Source organism: Corvus cornix, chromosome 1A (assembly GCF_000738735.6).
Source record: "Corvus cornix cornix isolate S_Up_H32 chromosome 1A, ASM73873v5, whole genome shotgun sequence".
NCBI classification, from domain to species: Eukaryota; Metazoa; Chordata; class Aves; order Passeriformes; family Corvidae; genus Corvus; species Corvus cornix.
This window is the reverse complement of record NC_047057.1, coordinates 5,432,322-5,456,119: the sequence shown is the minus strand read 5'-3', so window position 1 is coordinate 5,456,119 and position 23,798 is coordinate 5,432,322. Positions and strand designations below refer to the sequence as shown.

The 23,798-nt window shown below is 37.1% G+C and overlaps 1 protein-coding gene across 3 annotated transcripts in view; it reads left to right on the top strand.

The window, feature by feature from the left end:
- USP6NL (USP6 N-terminal like) overlaps window positions 1-23,798 on the top strand; it is a 112,507-nt gene that overhangs the window by 3,615 nt on the left and 85,094 nt on the right. For 2 of the 3 annotated variants that reach the window (XM_039570735.1, XM_010407794.3), the window contains exon 2: window positions 1,532-1,621. In XM_039570735.1, coding sequence (XP_039426669.1) covers window positions 1,618-1,621 — 4 coding nt within the window. In that variant the 5' untranslated portion in view covers window positions 1,532-1,617. Of the gene's footprint in view, window positions 1-1,531; window positions 1,622-19,055; window positions 19,631-23,798 lie in introns of those variants that run through there. The other variant, XM_010407792.3, reaches the window with a different exon arrangement.

Sequence of the window (23,798 nt, the reverse complement as noted above, 5' to 3'; positions counted from 1 at the left end):
GTAATCAAGAGGAAGCTGACAAGACTGCAGTTCTAATGATATGTTTTAACAGACACTTCATTTTTGATTTGGCTGTGTGTGCTTAAATATTTAATTTAGCAGACGTTCCTGGAAAGTTGACAGGACCTGCAGTTAAACTGTTCTTCTTCACTGATTATTGCAGCTCATGGCTTTGTGTTCATCTCTGCTCATTTAGAATGTTTGTGTGTGGATTTTTTCAGCTGTTTTCTTCCTCTACTGAGTCGCTTCCCTGTTTTACTTTTTCAGTGCAAAAAAGTTGGTTGTAATTTTCAGTCCACAGCTTTACCAAAGGCTTCCTTTTGGCAGCTGGATTTCTTTTTTTTTGTGGTGTGTGTGGTTTTGATGTTTATTTTATGTTTTTTTAAAATTGTTTTAGCAGTTGATAAAGGAACCTTTTTGGGCTGTCCTGTGGTTGTTCCTGTACTACTTTGCTGTGTGCTGTAGATCTGTGAATGTTATGTGAAGTAATAATTTAGGAAAAGTTGCATCTCTTCTCATGTGTTTTTGCATTTTGCTTTGCTTTTTTTTAAGCATGAAGAGATCAGGAGAGTTGAGACTTGAAATCTGAGTCAGCACAAGATATTATCTGGCTGGATTAGCACAGGTGGTGTGGTTCAGCAGGTTCTAATTGGTTTTGAAAAATGGAAATTTATCACATAATATTCCTTAATTTACAGATAGTCTCTATTTGTGCAGGTATTAGATGAAAACTGTTCATAGCTTAGTAGATATGTTGGATTTCTTCTTTTCATCTCAGCTGTGAGATGAAGTTGCTTTTGCTTAACTGTTCTATCAGACTTGTATAAACTTGCTTTTAGCAGCAGGAGGGAGATTATATAATAAATTTTTCAAAATGTACTTGCTGTGCTGTCATTGTTGGAGATTAAGTCCTCTGTATTTGTCTTTAGGGAGGGCCAGGCATATTGTTAGTGAATCCATATCTGCCCTAGTTGGGTATCCTTTTTTGAAATCTATGAGGAACTGATGGAACTGTAGGTTTATAGTTGCTGGAAAGGGTAACTTTTTCAAGTTTTTTTTCTGAGGAGGAAGTGTTGGATGTCCATGCCAACCTGTGCTTGTTTAGTAATCTCAATTGCATTTCAAAGAGTGTTTTTCTGCATCCTCTTGCTAGCTGAGATTGCTGAAGGAAAATACTACTTTGGAATTTTCAGTTACTATACCCATATTATAGTCTTGTACTTACTAAGTTTTTAACTGTTCCCAAGAGATAACAAACATTATTTTTTATTGCACATTTTTTGTGGCACATAAACACACAAGTTTATAATGTGATCGTTAGAAGAAGATGCACATTTTGAGTCAATAAACTGCAAAATATATCCATAAGCAGTAAAGCTCCTCAGTCATAGCAAACATATCTTTGTGTTCCTTCTTTTTTTAACAAAGAGGATGAAAAAACAGTAGGAAAGACTGTTTATATGTGAACATATATTCCAGTGATTTGAAGTTGAAAAAATTATTTGTATTTTTATTTTTCTCCCACCTTCAGGACATGTATACCTCTGAGAAACCTTCTCCAACAAAATACCTTGCTTCAAGACCTGTCTTGGATTATATACAAAGAAGTTTCCAGTCATGAGTAAGTAGATATCTTTCTTTCAGAAGCCCCCCCTCTCCCCCCCTTAGTTTGCAGTTTAAAAGAACTGTTCTTCTGTAGAAGGTTTTGGGAGGTGGTTTTTCCTCAAAAACATTCATACTGAGTTTTATGTCTTCAGTCCTGTAAAAATAAGCGAATAAAACTGAGATTTGGCAGATGCCATTTGTAATCTGCAATCTTTCGATCGATGTGTGCTCTGTAAGACTTCTCTGTTTGTAGTCTGGTCTCATTTTCAAGAAGTTGAGTTCTGTAACAAGCTGATGTTTGTTTTATTCAGTATAAATAAAACATGTAACTCTGAGGGGAAAATGCCTTGGGTTTGCTAAGAACTCCAAAATTTGTGACTGCCTGGTGAATTAAAATAACTGGTAAAAATCCAACATAAAATGAATGGACTTCATTTTATAGGAAAAAAATAAATATCTTACTCAAATTCCAGTATAGAGATTTGATCCCAAAGGAATTTTGGCATGTATTGGAATGATCTGAGCCATAGAAAACTGTGACTTAGTATCTGTTACGGTGGAAAAAACCAGATGAAAGACACCGGAAGTTTTGATTTAGGTCATATCTGATGAGTAAGATAACCTCTTTTTAGTGAGCTCTTTTGAGTATTTAAAGGTCTCATAAGTTTTGCAAATGTGAGACTTCCTAATGCACCTTTTGTCAGCAATGTTACTTGGCCTTGCCTCATGTAGAAATAAGGATAAAACTTCATTTGCACAGGAACTGTATTTATAATGTACTCAACTTCAACACAATTGTACTGAATGTGCTGAAGAAAAAGCATCTTGTTTGCAGGATAATTATATCCTGTGTTAGTAAAATAAGACCATTTGAGTTTCTGGGAGGAAGTGAGTAAAGAAAATTGTTGGTTAAATTTCTTGTCAAACTAAATGAAAAATGATTGTTCTTGACAGCTGGAAATAAAAAAGAATGATGAAGGACATGCTTGCTAAATGCCGCAGAGGAAAAATTACACCAAAAAAAGGACTGAAAGAATTGCTGAACTATAGGGTTCATGCTAGTGTAGATAGAACTATTTTAGTTTTTATACAGATGTGTCTCTACGTTCTTTCATATTGCTGCTCACACTTGTTTACTTTCTGATGTTTAAACCTATTCGCTGTATTGCGTAGAGGACAATTTTCCAGGCAGTTATTCAAATACCGGAATATCCTGATTTGTCAAACACTGTTTATGAATCTTCATTTGTTTTACAGAGTTTTTCATGTGATGTCATTACTTTATGTAGAGTCTTAAACATAACAAATAACTGACTCATAGTTGCTTTGTTAGGTGTGACTTCAGGATGCTGCTGTGGTGATGTTGGTTTTACAGGCAGAGCAAAACACTCTGGGTTTTGGTCAGATTTTGAGCTGATTCCAGACTGGAGGGCTCAGCTGTTCATTAGGAAGAATGAAGACCCTTATTCAAATGCAAGACAAAGTTTTGGCAGTACTTTTTGTGGTGGTGAGAAACGATGTTCTTCAATGCAGGATGCTGCATTCCTGTGGTAGAGTGGATGCTTAAGGCTGTGCTAAGTGATGGGCTTCAAGGGCACAACACAAAGTGCCACTTAAAAAAAAATATGGTTTAGAGAAGATTAGATGTTTTATATTTGGCTGATGTTGAATTTCTTAGTTTATGGTTTACTTGAGAGAAACTTGAACTATAAGCACAGTCCTTAGTTTTATGCTTCTCTTTTCTAAATAGCTCAGTCAATAAGGTATGTATCATGTCTTACAAAGCTGCATTTATTTGCATAGTTCTGTACATGTGAGCTTATCCATAAAATCTGTGGGCACCTGGAATAGCTAGATGTATTAAAAATGGTGGGAGTCTCTAGTATTCCTAACTTGTGCATCACCTAGTATTATTCAAACCAAAAACCTATCTAATATGAGGTAATCTCAGCCTTCAGAAGGCCAGTAAAAACTCCAGAATGCTGTTATGTGCAGGCTACATTATCAAATCCTACTCATTATTTTCTTGTGATGTACTTGATGCAATATATATTTCATTGCTCTTTGTGAAGGGCTGTGCTAGACTCTTAAGTCTTAAAATGATTAAAAATGTGTTTTCTAATATTGGTCCTAAATTTATTCACAGGCAGATCATATCTATTTGGGCTTTTTGCCAACTTTATTCACTAGCTTAAGTAATTTTTACCATATAATATTTGTCGTTTACCATATAAATTCAGTTACATAAAGCTTATTATTTTATTGATATAGCTCGTAGAAGTAAGTCTGTTAATATCCTAATACTTATGAAGCACACACATGCTTATTTTTAAGCCAATGATCAGTTTTGGTTTGGTTTTTTTTGAAAGTGAATGAAAGAACTACTTTTTTTGTTTAACTTTTTAAATAGTTACCAGGTGTGTAAGTGCATGGTTTGGACCTTGTTGTACTGGATCTTCCCCTGTGTTGGGGAAGAGCATTGACAGAATTTCAGAGTTCACTGTTCGTGGTGATAGTTTGTTGTAGGCCAGTACAAAAAATCTGTTAAAACGGAGGCTTTTATTTCTGTGGAATGGCTTTATAAATGTCTGTTTTCATAAATAAGTGTAAGACAGATTTGTATTTGAAATTGTGCTTTTTGATTGTGTGTCTTACAGGACACTGAGGTAATATCCTTAAAGGGTTTGTAATAGTATTAAGTGTAGCTAAGTGAAGTTGATTATTGATTTGTTTTGTATTTAAAGATAACTTTTCAGAGAAATCCTGGTGGATTGCAACCTGCCTAGAATGTCCCACCACAGAAAGAGTTGGTTTAATTTGCATTTTCTCCAGATACTAACATTTAGTGGCCAGAAAATGTATAGTGTCGTGATAAGTTCTTAATATTATAAACTCAGCTCTTTATTTTTGGGAATTTTCCTGTGCTTTTCTCCTTTGAGGAGAGGTCAGTACAGTGAAATCATTTGAACTGCTGCAGTGAAACTAAATGTTAGTGCACACTATTGCAACAAGCTGCTGACATCTTAATTTTTTTCCCCTTAAATGTATAAGATGCAGTGCCAACTTATAATACAGAATATTTTTTCCCTGACTTTGTCTTTCTGCTTTTGTTGTGTTTCATACACACAAAAAACGTAATGCTGGCTGCAGTTGGAAGCTCACCTGCTTCTCTGTGCTTCACTCTCATCAATTCAGATTTGCTTTCTGTTTGACTTGAGTGTAGGAACTCATTTTGTGTGTTTTGAGAGATGCTGTGCAATGTAATCTTACATTCTGCAAATGGTTGGTGTGGCTTGGTAATGATGGGGGAAGTTTTTGCTTCACCAGTTCAAATCAAGCCCACAATGGTGTGATTAAAGGCTGCTTCTCTTTTATGGTTGGTTACATACCTTGACCTCTCATTACAGCTCTGACTTTCTAGTTCGTGTTCACAGAGGAACCTTATGGCTTTGAGATTTCTAAAAAAATAGATTTTTTTTTTCTTTCCTTCTGTGTTCTTGTAGTGTATGTAAAGAAATATTTTTGGCTGTCGATTTCCCTGTTCATGAACCATGAACTTGGGAATTAGAACAAATGTTAAGGTCAGCCATAACAGATAAAGATGCAGTGCTGTAGTGACTGCCTCAAGGCCAGGTTGGATGGGGCTTGGAGCAACCTGGTCTATTGAAAGGTGTCCCTGCCCATGGCAGGGAGTTGGAACTGGATGATCTTAAGGTCCCTTCCAACCCAAACCATTCTACATATTATTATTTCTGTGCTTGCAGCTGAGGAAAGTGTTCTAGGCATCTGTAAAGCTTCCTGTGCTAAGGAAAGTCTGAGAGTTAAAGCTGGCTCAGTTTTCCCCCCTCAACCCTGATCTCCCCTCCTGGTGTGTCAGAAGGAATCTGTAGTGAACTGAGGACCAAGTCAAACTGTTCATAAATACTGGGAAATAGACTTTTTGTTTGTTTTACCTGAAGTGTAGGTGACTGTGCACTTTATGTGTTGTGGGTGAAGTGTTGCAAATCATTTTAAAGCTGAATGATTTGGTTTAAGAGGCTTTGTAGTCATCACTTCTTTGCAGTGAGCTGAGATTGAAGGAAAGAAAGGAAGAAGTCTAGATTCTGGTTCACTGAGACAACTGCATGCTGGGGAAGGAAAGCTTAGAAGTAACCAAAATACTTCTACAATATATAATAATGAGTAGGTAAAGGGTGTCAGATTATGTTACACGCTAAGTTTTTGTTTTATTTTTGAATCATGAACCCTGAAAGCCATTCATAAAATGCAAGTTTGAAGCTACAGTTTGTGAAGTGTTTTCACAATTGTTGTTGTGATTTCACAGCACAATTGTCTTCTAATCCTTATAAATACTGTGACTTGAGAAATAGAGAAGAAGCTATTGTGTCTCCTGGGTTATCTTTCCTGAAACTTGAAGTAGTAATTCTCTATGAAAAACTGAAGCTCTGAATAATAAAGAATTGTAGAATACAGGGGATAAAGAGCCATAATACATATTTGAAAAAGGTTGCTTTGAAGACTTCTGATATGTTCATAAAAATTTTTAACAGATAAATAATAGTAACCCCCCTGCAACTCAGCTGTGTGAAAAAGAAGGAAACCCACAAGGCTCTTAAATAGTAAAACTACTGTATATTAGTGACCCCCTAAAAATTGCTTCATTGATAATATCAGTATTTATTTAATGTTTTCTCCTTTTTTATTGAAGCTGTCAAGGGAATTTACCACTGTAACTGTAGTGACAGATGAGAATTTGGATCAGTAGTAGTACACTATTAACTTTTTTTACAGTGGGATGTTGAAACATGAAAAATACATGTTGTTGTTTGGCTCTGGAATCTTGTAGTAGAACTTGCCACTCAGTCTTGTTTCACTGTTCCTCCTCTGTGTTTTCTTAACTTTTCAGATCTGTTTTCTTGGGGTACTGCCCCTTTGCTGCTCTATCTCTTCTTTATGTAGTGCAGCTTGTACAGGGTGAGACTGTCAGCAACTGAGCTGGAGATAATTTTCTGACTCAAAATACAGATTCAGAGGTTAGAATTAATGGGTTACAGAAACTTGTATGGTTCGACAAGGAAGTTTTGAATGAAGTCTCATTAGAAAGATCTGGGCTGTAGGAGCCAAGGCTGAACTCAGGGTCTTAAAACTTCATGACCTCTTTAAAATGTTGCCCATGCCGGTAATGGGGGCGGTGTCCTTTGCCTGCCTGAATTCCTGCATTCTTCCTTGCTACAGGAGCATTCATGGGGCTGATTGGAATTAGGTGGGGTCCCTAAGCTCTTGCCTAGGTAGCTGTGTCCATGGGTGCACTGCTGCCATGCAGGGAGAGCAGTGCAAGGGTGGGGGTCAGTGATCCGTGGGTGAGACTCTGGTAAATGCTGTTTTTCCCTTGCTGGAAGTGTGTATGGAACTATAGCTTAAGTTGTTCAGGAATGTAGTAATCTTGGGCTTCCTCTACGCTAAGCAAGGAGAGGCATCTCCAGAGGACTAATCAGATCTTGGATGACCCAGTTTCTCACCAATACTGTAATTAAACTGCTCCTCTGAATACACAGGGTGCATGAATAGCAATAAAATCTAAACCCAAATACTTTGCACAGAACTGATGCATCACATGGGGGAAATGCAGGCATGTTAGTAGAAACTTACTTGTTGTTTTAATATTCACATTTTATTATGTCGGATTTCTTATTTATTCAATTGACGTAATGATGCAGCTTCTCAGACCCTGTGGATTTTTTTTTTTGCTCATAGTACAGCTATTTAAATATATCAGAACACAAATGAAAGGTTCTTGAAATTCATCTGTATTTAAACAGATTTTAAATTAATTTTCAAATTTGTTTTCTAATCCTTCCTTTATTTTTGGTCACTTTTTAGGATATTTAGGGCTGGTAAGTTGTTGCTTCCCGTGCACTTAAAATTTATTTTTTGATCAAAGAGGCAGATAAGCAGTTTTTGAATTTTATTCTGTCATGTATTTACTTGAATGAAGTAAGTCTTCAATTTTTATAGTCAGAAGTAAAGCTGCATCTTTGCAGGAGGTTGCATTTACCAAAAAATACATTAATCACATCCAGAAGCTGTGTTTGCAGGTTTTAGAGTCAAGTTCAGTAGTGTCCCTTTTTATAGGGCCTTGCTAACAAAGAGGTATTGTATAATATTTACTGTTTAAATTAGTTAATGTATAGTAGAGCTAAATTTGTAAAATTCTTTGCATACATTTCAGATACATTTACTGAACGTTTTTTAAAAGGTGTTATTTTTAAATTTATTTTTCCATAAAGGGAACTTCAAATCTATCTTCTTTCATTTGGGCTTTTTCCTGGCAGGTTGATGTGGCTTCTCTAAATAAGTTAGTGCAACATGACACCTACTTTTAAAGAGATGTAATTTCTGTTTGTAGACCAAGATGTTGGCACTGGCCAGAAACTATTGTTAATTTTGAGCTGACAGGAGAACTGTGGCAGGAAAATTGCTATCATTAATGTTGTTGGAATTCCAGTCTTTTTGTATACACACACAGTTTCCCAAATGTGTCCTTTTTAGGCACTTCACGTTTATTCTGCCACGTTTGTACTGGAAATTAAGGTTGGATTATTTACTTTATGATATGCTAGCTGTGTGTGTCCAGAACAACAAGGATGATAGAAAGATGGTTATGATAATAATTTATGTATATTTAAACATGCATTACATGTTTTGTTTGTGATATATATTTTATGTAATTATTTTCTCTTTATATTATAAATTATATATCTACATAAAATATATTAAAAATTCTTTTATTTATGTGTTTATAAATAAAAGAGAGTCATCTTTTAACATTTGTCTGCCTCAGTGTTTTGATTGATGGCCAGTAAGGAGTGCTGAATTATTATGACTAATTGGCATACACAGGAGTACATGCCTTTGGCATGATAATATTCTCCCATTAAATAGTTTTTTATTTAAACCTTAGTCTTTGGGCCTCTCTCTGTGCTCCCTTATTAGAACATTGCACAATGATGCCTTTATCGTGGGTCTTTGGTGCTCCTGCAGCAGAAGGAGTGAGTAGCACAAGAACACTGTAACCTTGTTCTCTGGAGTGAGTATCAAGTATCTGCCACTATGTAAGCAATTCATATTTCTGGGATCCTATTCATCCTCTGATAAGTTGAGGGTGGTATTCAAGTACATTTCAAACGGGGAAGGATGCAGAAATTCCCAACTAAAACAGAGATGAAAAGCACCAGTTACAAATGTAGATGTTTGGGTGGGCACCCCCTTCTCTGCATAAGGCGCTGAGTAGTCACAGAACAATGTTGCAGTTACTGCAGGAGGACTTAGAGAGGCTGCAGCTTTAAGCTCCCTAATGGTGGTGTTATTTCCTGTTGAATCAAAGAATTCACAAAACAGCTGAATCAGAGGAAGGATTAGAAATGGACTACAAGAAGAACTTTCCCAACAGCAGTGTTAGGTGAGGTGTTCACAGGACTTTCCTTGCCTGTCGTGAGTAACGTTGATTCTCACTTTCCATACAAATGATTGAATAATATGCACCACTGCAGAGGAAAAGTGGAGCACTGCTGCTCATTGGTGTAACTTTATCACAGATAAGAAAAATAATTGAGCTGTAGTCTCATTTTATGTTGTTATTCATGTTTATATTCAAGAAACAAAACATCTGATTTAGAAGATGTGTGGTTATTTTAAGCTAAATTGACTGGGTTTCTAGAAAAACTATTCTGACATGCTTTACCCAACTTCTGATAGGAAACAACTTCTTTGTTTTGTAACACAGTTGGAAAATATTTGGGGTTGTTGCCAGAAGTGGGGTTATGCAAATAATGTCAGCAAGATTATTGGCTCCATATTTGTTTAAGTTTATGATCTTTTCTTTACTTAAACTATCCAGCCTGTTATCCTTTCTCTGTTTACAAGGATGGTTGCAGATGTTTGTGGTAACAAAGCAGCTGCACTTAGGTGATACCCTATCAATCAGCTGATTTCAAGGCTTGTGTTAGCTCTCATTGCAAAGGACCCTCTCCCCTATAATTAAGATACTTTAATTCCTAAAATTATGCGGGGGACTGGCAAGATAGCACTGGAATTTTTTCAAGGCTGTTGGTAAACCTGGACGTATCCTGCTCAAAATTTCTGAAGCAAGCACAAAGCTGTGTAGTACTCCCAAGTTCTTCTGGTTTGGGAATTTGGTGTGATATGTTGTTTTCTTTATTTTTCTTCCTTTGTTTCCCAGTTTTATTTTGTGTAAAATAATGGTCTCCAGAACGGAAGGCATACCAACACGCTGTAGAACCTCAGTGCTTTTGGCCAGGGCAGTCATTAATCTAACAGATCACTAATGTAAAAGGGCACTTTGTTTTAATAAAGCACTTTGGTTTGCCATAGGAGAGGATTCTTGAATGTGGTCTTTCTGTTTTAGCCTTGAAAAGCTCTTTGAAAACCTGCCTAATTCTGTGGTGGAGTGCTGAAAGCCTTACTCAGAGCTCTTTTGAGCCCAAGTCAGACTTGCCAGAATTTTTAGGGACATAGGGAAGTAAGTCTCTCACCAGAATGTTCTCTTGGGTTCAACATAAAGCTTTTTACTTCTCTTTTTTTCTTTTTTTTTAGTAGACTTTTGTACAGCATTATACGAGGAGTTTTATTTTGTGATGCTACTGTGTCCAAGTTGTACCAACAGTACAATGGCATAACCTTCCTTCCCTGCACTCCCCCAAATTTAGGTTTGGAGGTGACACTTGAGGGCTGCAGGTCTGAGTTCTTGAAATGATGCTGTGCTACAGCTGTGCTTGTGTTCAGGCTGTTTGACAGACCCTGCTTGCCTTGTGAGCTTCAGAGCAGTTACAGTTCATATTATTTTATATTTGGTTGCAAAATAGACCAGCTTTTAGCTTCCTCTCCTCCCCAGTTGCAGCAAATTACTGTAAGAATGTTTGAAGGATGTCAGGGTTGGTCTTGGAGGACAGGAGAAAAGAAAGCTGGTCTATTGCTAGATGTAAAAAGATGAGGCACAAATTGAAAAGTGACAATTCTGCTTTTTATTTCCTCTTCCTCCCCTGCGCCCCCCCCCCCCTTTCCTATGTCAGAAGCAGTGACAAAAATATTTGTAGGTATTGCTTTAAGTATGTAGTAGGAAAGTTTTCTTTTTAGAGCAAAGGCTAATGAGTCACTTTTAGTGACATTTCAATATTTATTTATTCCTCATGCATTAACACAAATTGAAAGAAATAATATTTATGTGAAACTCACTATAAGGCTCTTGAGTGGTTTTTTCCCCTCTTCTTAATGCAATCAATCATTAAGTGGAACATCCATTTAGGAGAACTAACACAATCTGTATTTTTGTTTAACACTGTACATTCACTGGACTTACAGGATGATTTAGCAAGGCCAGGTTACCTGGGTGTCATTATGTGACACTTAACTGGTCAAGTTCAAGGATAAATCCACTGCAAGGGGGGGATGATGGCACTACTTCTGTTCCTTTAGCATTGGTGTAGTGCCAGTGGGAGTTAAAATGCTGGGCTACAGTGCCTGAATGTAATACTGGGTAGAGTGATGACCCTTCTTCTCTGGACCACGGCAGTTGTTGGCTGAAACTTTGCATGATTTTAAATTCTCTACAGCTACAGAGAACATAGAGAACAGTTAATACACTACAGTTTTCCATCTGCCAAAACTGGTACAATGTTCATAGGTTCCTCTGTTCTTGCTCATGGAATAAGTAGGTAAGGCATTCTTCATTTGGATAAAGTGATTGTCTTAAAGTGAAGCTGACAAAAGAAGTCTCAGATGCCCAGGTGTTTCCACCATTTTTTCATTGATGAGGAAATAGGAGAACTCTTCAATAGTGGAAACGTGTATGTTTTTATGGGAAATAGGATTGCATATGAAGGAAGTGGGACCTGCTTGTTACAAATTTGCACTAAATAAATCCAGTTGTAAGAACAGAGGCAAAACAGAGATAAAGGTAGCCACAACCAGCCACTTAGTCAGAAAACATCTCAAATACAGCTCTAGCATTAACCTTAAGTAGTCACAGTTAGCATGATTGTCGTGTTCAAGTGCTAAGCTTGAATTTTTAAAGTACGTTATTTAAAATCTGCTTTGAAAGACTGCATTTTCTGAGTGAATGTAGAAGGAGAGCAGGAGGCAGAAGTCTAAAAGTGAACAGCTAATGGTGTTTCCCATTAGAACACAATTGCATGAAGCAAACAGACCCAGGTACGCTTCCTTTTAAAGGAGGGTGGGTCCCTTCTGCTCTGTGTGACCTTTGGGTTAATGTCCATTGGCTACTTTCGAAATGTTGAATTTGTTCTTCCTTTGAATGTGTCTCTTCATAATAGTTTTTTCATTACTAAGGCAGGCTGCATTTGTGGGATTAGATGCTACCTTAGTGTTAGATTAGCCTATTACAGAGTATTCAAGAACTTGTTTTAAAAGTGTTGATTTTTCTTGCAGTGACAGAAAGCCACACCACTTACTCTTTGCTGCACAAACTATGCCTGCAAATACATGGGCTTAGTAAAAGTAGTGTGTATTTTTTGCAGTGGACTAATAAGGTTTGATGTTCTTCCTGGTGCCTCTGTACAGCTGCATTTTATTACTTAGATTAAATATCAGTGTAGAAGTATACATGCAGTGAAGGATTTAATCACACTAACAAATAGCAGTGCATACAATTTTCTAGTTTTTCTTTGCCTCAGGGAGGTACAAGATTATTAGTCCCATTTATATCCTCTTCAAAAGGAAGCCAAGTAAGGATTTAAATTAAAAGCAAAGTTTTTATTTTTCTTCTTTCTTTGAATTGAACACACATTCACTTTTATCAGTCTTTGCCTGATTAAACTAATGAATGTACTTTGACTTCAGTATTAGCACATGTAGGATAGTAATAGTTTTGATTTTTGTTTAATATTGCAAATCTGAAAAAAAGTCTTTAATGACTAGTGTGGCTTCTTTCTGTGTGCTTAGGTTTGACAGAACATTTAATAATATCCTTTATCTTAAGATAAATTAGTTGATTAGCACTACAGCCATGACCCAAATCCAGGCAGTGTAAAATTGCTGCATATTCTGTTTGAAATGCTGCAAGTGCAGGAAATCCTGCATATTGTTGATGAATATATATTTAAAGTAGTTTTTGTTATGTAATTGCAACTTCATTAATGTCTGATTTCTTTTTGAGACTTCTAGTATGGAACTTTTTTTTTGCAGAAAAATCTTCATTTGTACCTAAAGCTGTATGAAAACTTGTCATCTAATATGAGGAAGACGAAGAAATTCTGTGGGGTGTGTGCATTCACTGAGATGAGATCTTGTACTACCATCCTCTTTCTTCCTCCTGTTTAAAAAAACCCGACCAAACCTTATTTTATCAATTATTTGAAATTGACTACTTAGCTACAACCTTTTTTGGTTGGTGGTGGAATTCCATATGCTTTGTTGGTGCTTTCTTGACTGGTTCATGAGCCTTAAGTGACCATTTGGCCTTTGAAGGGCATGGTGTGAGGGGGAGGAGAAAGCAATGGAATTACTTTGAAGATTCATAATAAGAATCTGTGATTCTATTCTTACTCATTTTCATAACACTTTGTAGCTTGCTTAACACAATCCTAATCACATAGACCCAAAAGACATGAGTCTGTTCCTCTGTATGTAAGGAATTCTGCACTGCAGCCTGAGCTATTCCTTTTGCCACATCTTTATGGGTTAAATATCTAAGAGCTTCTGGAACCCTTTGAACTGTTGCTAAGCTGTGTAGTTTAGATGCACTTGTATGTCTAAATCTGGTGGTACAGTTCTACAGAAAATATGTGAGCAAAGACAAAGCAGTACCCTTACTTTTCTCATGGAGGTGACAGGTATAAAACACATTTATTGGGAAGAAAAAACCAAATTGTACATCTATACATGCTTTTTTCCTTTTTGTAGATTTTTTTTTTGGTGGGGGGGGAGAGTGCATCAAGACTTATGTGAACACAAATTTCTGATACTGATCTCCATTAGTGTCTGGTGTCTGTTATCAGGGTGATAAAAGTGATCTACATGGGCAGTTCCCTTGCCTTCATTGTGGCTCTCTGGGAAACTTGCTGTCTATCTTGTTACAGTCTAGATCTGCTTGCAGAATGTGTTGTAGCAAGAGCTGAGGGGATGAAAACTGATGCAAGAAGGGTAACTGAGAGCAATTGAGCAGGGATGGGATTGTGCAATGTGTAGTTTTCCTTCACTGTGTGCAGTAAGGTCTGTAGAATGTGGCCCTGTGTTTTTCTGTCTTCTCTATTTCCCAGTTACAGAATTTGTTTTTCTATTTTGGGTTTATAGGTTTTTTTTCCTGGAATAGGTAGAATTAATTTCATTGACCATTTATTGAAGTTTTCCATCATCTGAATTTAATGAACAGCTTTCTTGTATGTTTAAAGTGTAAAGAAAAACAGACTTCAAAAATAAAACTTTACTTTTCCAGCCTTTAGATCAAGCTACTTTCTGCTCCCAAGAAGATGCCTTCTAAATAAAGCTCATAAATCTGCATCAGTTTCTTTTAAAAACTGCAGCCATAGTTTCATGCTTTAAAATTGGTAGCAAACCTGCTAGAAATGAAGAAAAAAATATTCCTAAGTGGATGCAAATTCTGTTGGATTAAGCAGTTACTGACTCTGAAGGACCATTGAGAAGATGGTGAGGATGTTTATTTATTTTTATGGATGCTTTGCAAAATGCATAGCCAAAAGCAGTTATTTTTGAAAAATGAACCCCTGAACAATAAATGGAGTTGTATCACTGGTGCAAACATTTTTACAAGAGAGGCTATCACAATTTCACATAGGAATTGTTAAGAGTTGTTGAGAATTTTTAGATTTTCTTTTTTTTTTTTTTTTGCCTGTTTCGTGCTTCAATGAATGATCTGTAGAAAATAATGAAGATTAAGAATTTAAAGTTTCAGAGATTTATGGGGACAGTTAATTATTGATCTGGAACTCTAGAAGTCTCTTCCAACTACAATAGATTATTTAAAACTTAATGAAAACTGTAGGCTTCAGTTCAGAGATTGGAAAATTAATTCAAAATATTAGTGAGAAACAATAGATATCCTACTTTATAGCAGCTGTAGTAATAATTTGTATTATGATATATTGCCTGTCTTAGAGCTCAATACCTAATTGTTTTCAGAAAATAATTTGAAGACCTGTTGTGACAGGAAAAGTTAGAGTATTATAAAACAATGTTTCTGTGGATAGTTGAGGTATTTGCCTTAGCTACTGGATAGACTTTATCTGAATTTATTGTTTTTGCAAAAAATAAGCTGGTTTTTTTGTAAGGGACTATATAAATGTTCTTATAATATACTCTTCCTTCTATTCGATATTTAAAGAATCTTTTCCCAGCTAATATGCTTGATGTGTATCTCCTTAATCCTTTTGTCTATTCTTGAAAACTTTTGTCCTGCATGTGAGGTAGTTAATCCTGATGGGAAAGTCATCTTCATTTTCTGAGCCCCTTTGCTAAGATGGGAGGGACGATGAAGCAGTTGTGCCATGTGTGATTTCTGAAACTGCAGCTTTTAAAGCAAACATTCCAATGAGTCATTAAGAGCAGCTGCCCTCCCTTTGGATGGCACTGGAGTTTTTACAGCCCGTTACAGACAGCCCGGCTGGGACAGCCCTGCTGACTCCTACCGTGCTGGAACACCTTCCGGGTGTTACAGCCTAGAAAGGAGGGTCCAAAGTGCAAATGCACCCTGCTCTTTTGTGAATCCTTTTCTTCTTCCTCTAATGTCTTTGCTCTATCGCAGAACTGGAGACACCAGAAGAAGTGTTTCGTGTATTTATTTGCTTTCTAGAGGACTTACGGCTTGATCCTGCTCCCATTGAAACATTAGTGACAGCACTGCCCTGGGCTGGGACCTTCCTGGCCATTTTGTTGTGGGCTCTCCATTCCCTGGGGTGTCAGGCCTGAAAGCTTGGCATCTTAACCACGTGTGGAGTCTAGCAGATAGGGAAAAGGACATAGTTCTGGCTATGGGGAACACAGGGTAGAGTAATGAAGCCAGACCTGCACAGGTTTCTGCAGAGATGTGGGCAATAATCTGTGTGCGGAATTCTGGACAGTTCAGGTTGGTATGAGATGGAAAAAGAACAGTGACAGTAACTATATTTCAGCTCAAATGTGTGTGGGGCTATTGTTCCTATGAATGAAAGCCCTCAAGCCATTGCAGTGGGTTGGGGTTTTTTTCTGTTAGTAGCTTGTAAATCTTTCTGTAAATGAGGACGCAACAAGCAGGCGCTTTTTGGGGTAGCTGCAGTGCTGCCTGGGAAAACCCCGAGGGTTCTTGATGGTTTTTTAATAGCCTAGACAGAATGCTGTGAATGTATAAACATTACAGATTAGAAGAAGAGAGTGAAAGAGAAAATATTAAGTCTTCCTCAGACTTAAATTCTGATCTTCCCCACCTCCTGTCAAATACCTTTGACAAATACCCACTGAGCCATCCTTCTGCAGCATCATTTGTGCTGTAAATGTGTTATCTCTTGGCAATATGGTTCATGAAAAAGAACTGCTTCCAAAGATCAGTTAATTATAATTATGTTAACAGAAGCATTTTTATTCTGAATTATGATAGCTGACTAACCAGGATGCAGGTCATTTTTTTATTATGCTTAGGAGAGATCAAGGGCTGTACACAGTGATCCATCCCATCCTGTTAACTGCTCCTTCCAATACCAGTGTATTTCATCAGGTTGATAACATGTGCATGATTTCTGTATTCCCTACAATTTTGAAGTCAAGGAAGAAAAGCAAAATCCAAGAACATCATCAAGCACATATTGCTTAGCAAGCTTGCTGTTGAAGAGGAAAAACGCTTGGCAGAGATCCATGTTGTATGCATTGAATATGTAGCATTACTTTTTTTTTTCCTCAAACAGAATCTTCTCAAATTGTTACACTAAATTTATGACATGGTTTCTTTGTGGTTCACCTTGTGTATCTGTGTCAGAATTGCAGTGAACTTCCATCTGGTGTATCCTTGCCCACAGTGGGTGTTGTGTCAGGATGTGTGGTCTGAGAGGTGGCAGTTGCAGAGACAGATTGTATGGAAGTATCAGTTGGTTCAGTATCAGTCAAAGATAAGAGTGAACTATAACCAAGTTCTGACTCATGAATAAGATATGAAATTACACAATTTAACTAGTTAGTGTGGTTTATTTCTAGAAGTCTTTTTGGTATTGCCTCTATCCTAAAGCACGTTTAGTGTTACTGTCTGGGTGTATGAATTGATTTGAGGAAAGACAAATAGCAGCCACCAAGCTTATTGTTAATTCTTCAAGGTTTCAGTGATTTGTTGAAATTTCTTGTTTATCATGCCTGCTTCAGACTTGCACCATTTTCTTTACATTCCATGTGGAATTTTGTTTACATTTTCCTGAATTAATTTTAAGGCTTTACTTGTTTTTTCAGTTTTTTTTTCTACATGCCAATTGTCACAACAAAGAAGAGAGGGGAAACTACTGTGCATACCAACTTTGGAAACTGTTTCATGTTGAGGAAGGCAGGTGTGGGTGAAAATGACTTTCCATCCTGAAGTTCTTCTGTGTCTCTCTTTAAAAGGGAGGACAGGGACCTGTACCAGCAGGATAAGGGACAGTTGGGAAGAAAAAGGAATGACTTCCTTTTTGCAGTAGGGAATAGGTACTGAAGTGCTTAATTTCTTAATTTTAAAATAATTTTTGACAAAAGTAAGTGCAAGTCATGCCTTCTAGTCCTTTCTTCTTTGCTGCCTCTGCTCAACTGTTAATCTTTGTCAGTCCACCATCCTCTCTTTGTTCCAGCACTTGAGAATGTTGCTGTAGAAATTAGATAATCAAGTTCATTTAAAAATCTGTTGTAGGATCTGCAAGGTATATTCTGGCTTTGGAAGGCCAAGTGGATGTCATTAGTGAATATGTTATTCAACCTTACTCTCTTTTTTTTCCTTCCTTTTTCCTCCTGCCCATAATATGTTTATATAAGGACCATTGAAAGTTTAGTAGTTCTGTAGTAGTTGTGTTTTGTTCACCATGATTTTAGAAGTCAGTTTTTTAGAGAAAATTTGCAATGTAGTATAGTTGCAAGTAATGATACTCCTTTAGTTTTATACCTCTGACTTGAAAGTTGTTTGATTACCCAACTAAATAAAGAACAAACACATCATGGTAAGATAATCACGGAAAAAGTTCTTCCAACAGCAGTTTTGAGCACTGGATTATTAAATAACGGACCTCCAGGTAAACCTTACTGCACAACCCTGCATTTTACATCTTATTTAAATGTTCTGAAATTATAGTTGTTCTGGAAGGGGCTGCTTGTAGTAATCGTCTCCAAACCTCTCTAGGTATAAAGTTATTGGTCTTAAACCTGGAATTTAACTTTAGGTCCAGGAGTTAGAAATTACTCTTAATATAGAAAAGTTGAGGATTCTGTCTGTAGCATTTTGAAGAATCCTTTTTCAGGGAGGGGTCAGTCATAGTTGCACAGTGTGTCTACAAGCTTCCTCTTGGGTGGACGCTTGAATGTTTGCAGAATGGGAGAAGAAATTGGACAGCTTGGCAGGGAGAAGAATTTTACTTGTCTTTGTTTTGCCTAACCAACTATGATAGAACTTTGAGTTGCTCTTCCTTCTGGCAGAGATTAATGGGCAGGCTGTGAATGAGACTGACATAACAGACATAGTTTGTCTTTCCTGTGCTCTGTGTGAGTCAAGAGACTGACATGGATGTGGATAAATATGCCAGTTAACCTTAAAATCTGAAATGCTTGTGATGAGCAGCTGGAAATGGAAGAATGGAAAGAGATGACCTCTTCCCCCCCTCCCAATCTAGCACTTAAGCAATGGGAACAGAAGGTCTAAAGGCCGGAACATGTGGCCTGTGGTTTGTTTTAATGTTATGGTTTTCAGAACATGTAGTTGGCTTCCTAAATTGATCTTGGTGTGTGCAAGGCCTCGCAGGGCTGTGTAGGAATTTGGTTTTCTGAAGTGTTCACTGAGCCTCTTCAGGCCTGACAGTTATTTAAAGTGATCACATAAAACATGATTCCTCATGTTTATTTTTTTGGGGGTTAGCTCTGCAGAGGCTTTGACAAAAGGCACTTCTGAAGGGCCTTTGTACATTTTCCAAATACCATTAAAAATTTTGCAGGGCACATAAAGCAATCTGTCTGCCTAAAATTACCTGACAGAAGTAATGACAATACCTTTGCTGAAATAGTTCTCTGGGCCTCTGGTGGTGGGTGAGAGAATGCCTGAAATACTCCCAGGATTTTCGGCGTGCCTCCCAGTGTGTGAGAATTCCTGTCACGTACAAGGGTGTCAGAGGTTTCTGTTCGAGGGGGGGGAAAGGAACCCAGTGACTGTCTTTAGCAGGAGCTTGCTTGTGCCTGATGGAGTTTTTGCAGGGTGGGTTTAATTTTAGTTCTGTCGGTGGGTCTGACGCTGGCTCTGCACTGCACCGGAGTCTTTCTTTAAGCATTATGTGAAATTTCATGAATTGAAACCGACTTGAAAAGAGGATGCAAGCCACACTTCTTAGTTACTGAGCCGAGGGGAGCATGCTGCATCTGTCAGCAGTCATTTCAAGGGGAATTTTTTTTCTTTAGCTACTTTGTGAACATTTCCTTTAAACTTTATTTAGAGAAATCGGTATGCGTTCTCTGCAGTAAATAACTCTAAAATGTTCTGCAGAAATACATTTAGGACTGCTTGTGGTTTTTTGCCTCCTTGTGCTGAAGTCACTTTAAATCCATCACCTCAGCCTGTAGAGTCATCAGGCAGAAATCTTCCTGTGAAGGTAGATGAGTTCTTCCTGCATCAGTTTTGCTTGAGCATACTGAAGACAGCAATGTAATAAGGTGTAGTAATGAAACCTGTTGGAATTTTAGAGGAGCACCTTGTTCCTTTGATCTTGCTAACGAGCAATGATTCAAGTGCTACAGATTGTAAAGGATCTGGTGTCGCCAGCAAGACGGAGAACAGATGCTGCCAGGAAAGGTAAGAGCAGCTCTGGGGTATATTCAGTGTTCTCAGTAACTTGCTGTGAATCAGAAATATTTTGGAGTTTGGTTGTACTTAAATTGCATACTTGATACTTAAAAATGTTCTTTGTTGTAGCATGTACAGCTGCCATAATTTGGCGTAGAACTATATTAAGCCTAATTATTATCGTTTTTGCAACTGCAGCTTTCCCAAAGAGAGCCCCAGTGACGTTTATGGTGATAACTGAGTTTGTCGGCATCTGTGACTGTTACTGTTGTACTAAAGATTGCCCCTTTTTTCTGTTTTTGTGGTAAAAGCATTTTTGTTGTCAGGAGAGCTCAGGTTGTGAAAGTAGCAGCTGTATTCTGTGTAATCCCATCAAAATAGTTTTTAGAGTCTTAATGCTCTAAATGAGAATAAGAGCAAAAATAGGCTTGTGGAAATAACGAGACTGGAAGTACACAGCTGCACTGCTGGTTAGGTTTTACAATTAGATTATTTCTAGATTACAATTAACTTCAAAATCCAAAATGCCTCTTGCAAGTTTACAAAAAACGGCTTGAGATAATCAATGATTGTTTGAAATTATTGATGTTAAATGCTGTTCTTGTTTACTTCAGTGTGTTGAACATTTGTTTTTTCTTTGCTAAAGTAGTGCCATCCTTTGTGGTATCTGGCACATGTATCTAATTAGGAACTGATTAAACACTTATTTTGTCTTTCACATCTTAATTATTTGCAACTGCTAAATACTGGGTTTGTAGAAGAACTAAATAATTTGTGGGGATAACTTAAAAATTTAATTCCTTTCTTATTAGAAGTAATTTTCTAGGACCAGTTTATTTTGTATTGAATAGGTTATGAATAATTTAAGATTTACGGCATTTGCCTGTTACTGTGTCATTTTTCTGCCCTTATGTGTAATGTGTGGCTATAGGCAAGTACCTTTATTTCCAACCACTCATCAATAACACGAGGCTGCTCTAATTGTAACAAGTCAGTTAATGAAACACCTCTGTAAGTAAACAAAAGGAGTGAAGGTAGAACTGGGCTCAGCTGTTACCCTTTTATACTGAAAGAAAAAAAGGCAAGCTTCCTAATTACTTCCTTAGATTCTGCAGTGATTGGTTGAACATCCTCTCCAAGAGTTGTATAATTTCATCCCAGTGAATTACTTGACCTCAGCACTGCTCACTGTTCATTTTTGATTTGTGCTGCTCCCAGAGAAGGACGAAGGGGCAGAAGTTCTGCTTGTCTGTTTTGCACGTACCTCACTAGCCAGGCAGGACTTTTATAGAACTGCTGTAAGAACTGTTCAAAAAGATGTAACACCAAAACCCTTAAAAATACTTATTTTTAGGAACAGATTCAATGGAATTGAAAGGGAAAGCTTTGAAAAACATGAGGAAATACTCTTTCTCAGTTCTAAAGCTTTGAGGGTTTTTTTCCTGTTTTTTTTTACTCCCTTGTTAAAAAGCATTAATTTTGGTCATTGTTTGGGTGGTATCTCAAGCTGCTACTAACTGAGCTAATTAGCTGCTAGCTCTTCTAGAAGCTGGTATTGCATTTTGACAAGCAATATTAAGATCTTAACATTAAAAACCATTCAAGTATTCTGAAGAAAACATTTACAAAAGCTGCAAAATGCTGACAGTTTTTGGTGATAAATACAGTAATTTGAGTAGACATTAGGTTTTTTTCTTCACACCATGCAACATTAGGCATCTGGTGTACGTGAAGGGCTGTATTCTGCAGAAATGACTAATTCTCAGTATTGTTTTCAGTAAAGAGAAAAATGGACTGTAAAAGACTAGGAAGCCCACTGTGAATGTGAGGTGAATCCACTGAGACTTGGGGGATGATGTGTGAAGTGTTTATGTTTACCAAAGTGTTTTCAAATTGGTGTTACTAAACTGTAAAGATTTTAAATCCCACTCCTCAAGTGCATCCTCCTCTTTCCCTTGAAAAAGTGTTTTAGTTAGAATATAATTTCTTGGGGGGTAAATGTTACAAAGGAGCACAGTGTATTAATTGCATATTTCATATATAGTATCAAGTTAAAAACTTCTTTAAGACTGAAGGTCCTAACCATGTAACTTTTTATAAGTAGTACATAAGGTTGGGGGGGAAAGGATTCTTCTACCCTCCAATTTTCCCAAGATTTATTTTCAGACTGAGGCTTAGAAGCACAGTTAATAGCCAAGAGAGTGTCTTTTTGCATCCATCATTCTACATCAGAAGCTTGTTATAAGGCCTGCAGTAAGCACAGCTACTATGGAGATGAAAATTCAATCCCTGCAGAAGAAATTCCTGCAGAATGCCATTTAAAAGAACCCCATTACCAATGCTTCATGGGTTGAAATGTGGATTTAATGGGGTAGCTCAACAGTCTGACAGAATTGTGGAATTTAATTTTGCTTTTTCATGGGCTAGTCTGTTTTCATTGTGGCTGTGACCTATGCCACAAGTTAAATTAAATTTAATTTTCTGTATCATAAGAGGTTGATAAATAGGTGGTTTACAAGACTAAATCCTTCAAAGAGTTAGGCAGTGTGAGCATGGGTATCCACCTTGTCTCCCAGTGCAAGACCTGCGATTCTGGTTTTGTCTTCAGTCTGACTGTTGAGGCTAACATCAGAAAATCCTCCAGTAGGCCTGGGAGGCTTGCTTAGTGACCACATGAAGTGAGCTGAACAGTGTGTTTTGATTTATAATGTCTCACATTTCCATACTTTTTTAAATCTTGTGCTGTTTAAAAATTGAATTACTCAATTTTTTTAGGAAAAACGTTCTATGATTGTTTTCCATAGTCTTCTAATTGCAGTGAAGCTGAGTGTGTAGAGTTTATTGTTTGAATTTTTGGGAAACTAAAGGAAACTCCAGACCCTTACCATATTTAGATAATATCCGATTCGTTAGAGGAAAAAATTACCATTAGTCATTTATTGTCAGAGGGTAACACTTTACGTGCTCTGTAAGTTTGAAGGTGAATGTGAAGTTGTGAAGAAATTTTAAAAGTTGCCATTATTTTATTTGTGAAATTGAAAGTCTGTGTTGAATAAAATGATAAATCATGCCAGTATAAAATTCTCTTGACAGGCATTCTAATTCGAAGCCAAACATTTAATGAGATGTGAAACCTTCCTGAATTTTAAAAATAGTTCAAATGTTACTTTTCCTAGAGAAATCCATGTAGAATATAAATGTACTAATTATTTTCTTTTTTTCCATCACTAAAATCGTGGTTGAAATCCAAGTTGTTTAAAATTAATGAAGAAATACTCATGTTTACTTCTTTCCTCCCTTCTTCCTCTTACAGATGGCTACAGCAGAACTTAATTGGCAACATCACCTTGATGTTAGGGTATAAAAAGAGATGTTGTATTAAAACACTTCTAGCAGATGGGACAACTAAATTGAAATCACAGAATTAAAAAGGAATGCAGTATTTCAGTGTGAGAGAGAAATCTGAGAGAAAACTTTGGTTTGATACTAGCTTTTTTTTTTTTTATGGAATGCAAGAGGAGGCATATGTTTGGTCACTGCACTGTTTGGGCCTACGAGATGTGTAAATTTTGGACCAGTCAAGGATAACTACATTTAAATTCTCCAGCAGTAAATGACACTTGGGAAGTTACTGCCTGGATTCACTGCAGACAGTACTGTGGTGGTACCTTGTATTTCAGACTTAGACTTGACAAAAAATGGGCAGTGTTTTTTCGGTTTGTTTCTCTGGGCATGGACTAAGATGATTAGTTGCAAGATGGAGAAAATAGAATAAAGGTCCCACATAAAGTAGTTGTGGTGTTTTCTCTTTACCTTTGGTGATAGTAGGGGAAAAGTGTGCTCAAATCAAATGCATTCCCTTGAGGCATCTAGGGAAATATGGGAAACTTTCTTCAATCCCTTGGTTTTTCTGTTTGTTGTAACAACTTTGCATGGAAGGCTGAGAGTTTTACCCCTTACGGGAGGCTCCAGGGTTACCCGAATTTCTTATTTTATTTCTTCATATAATACTGTTATAATCCAGGTTGAGTATTTTAACTGGTAAGTGCTGGATTCGAAGTAAAGGTTTCTCTAGACTCATAGACCTGTCCTTGAATTACTTCAGTTTTTAAAGGAGACTGGCTGGAAGAGCCAAGTTAATAAAAGTTAACGAGCTCTTCAGTGAGCTGCAAGCAGG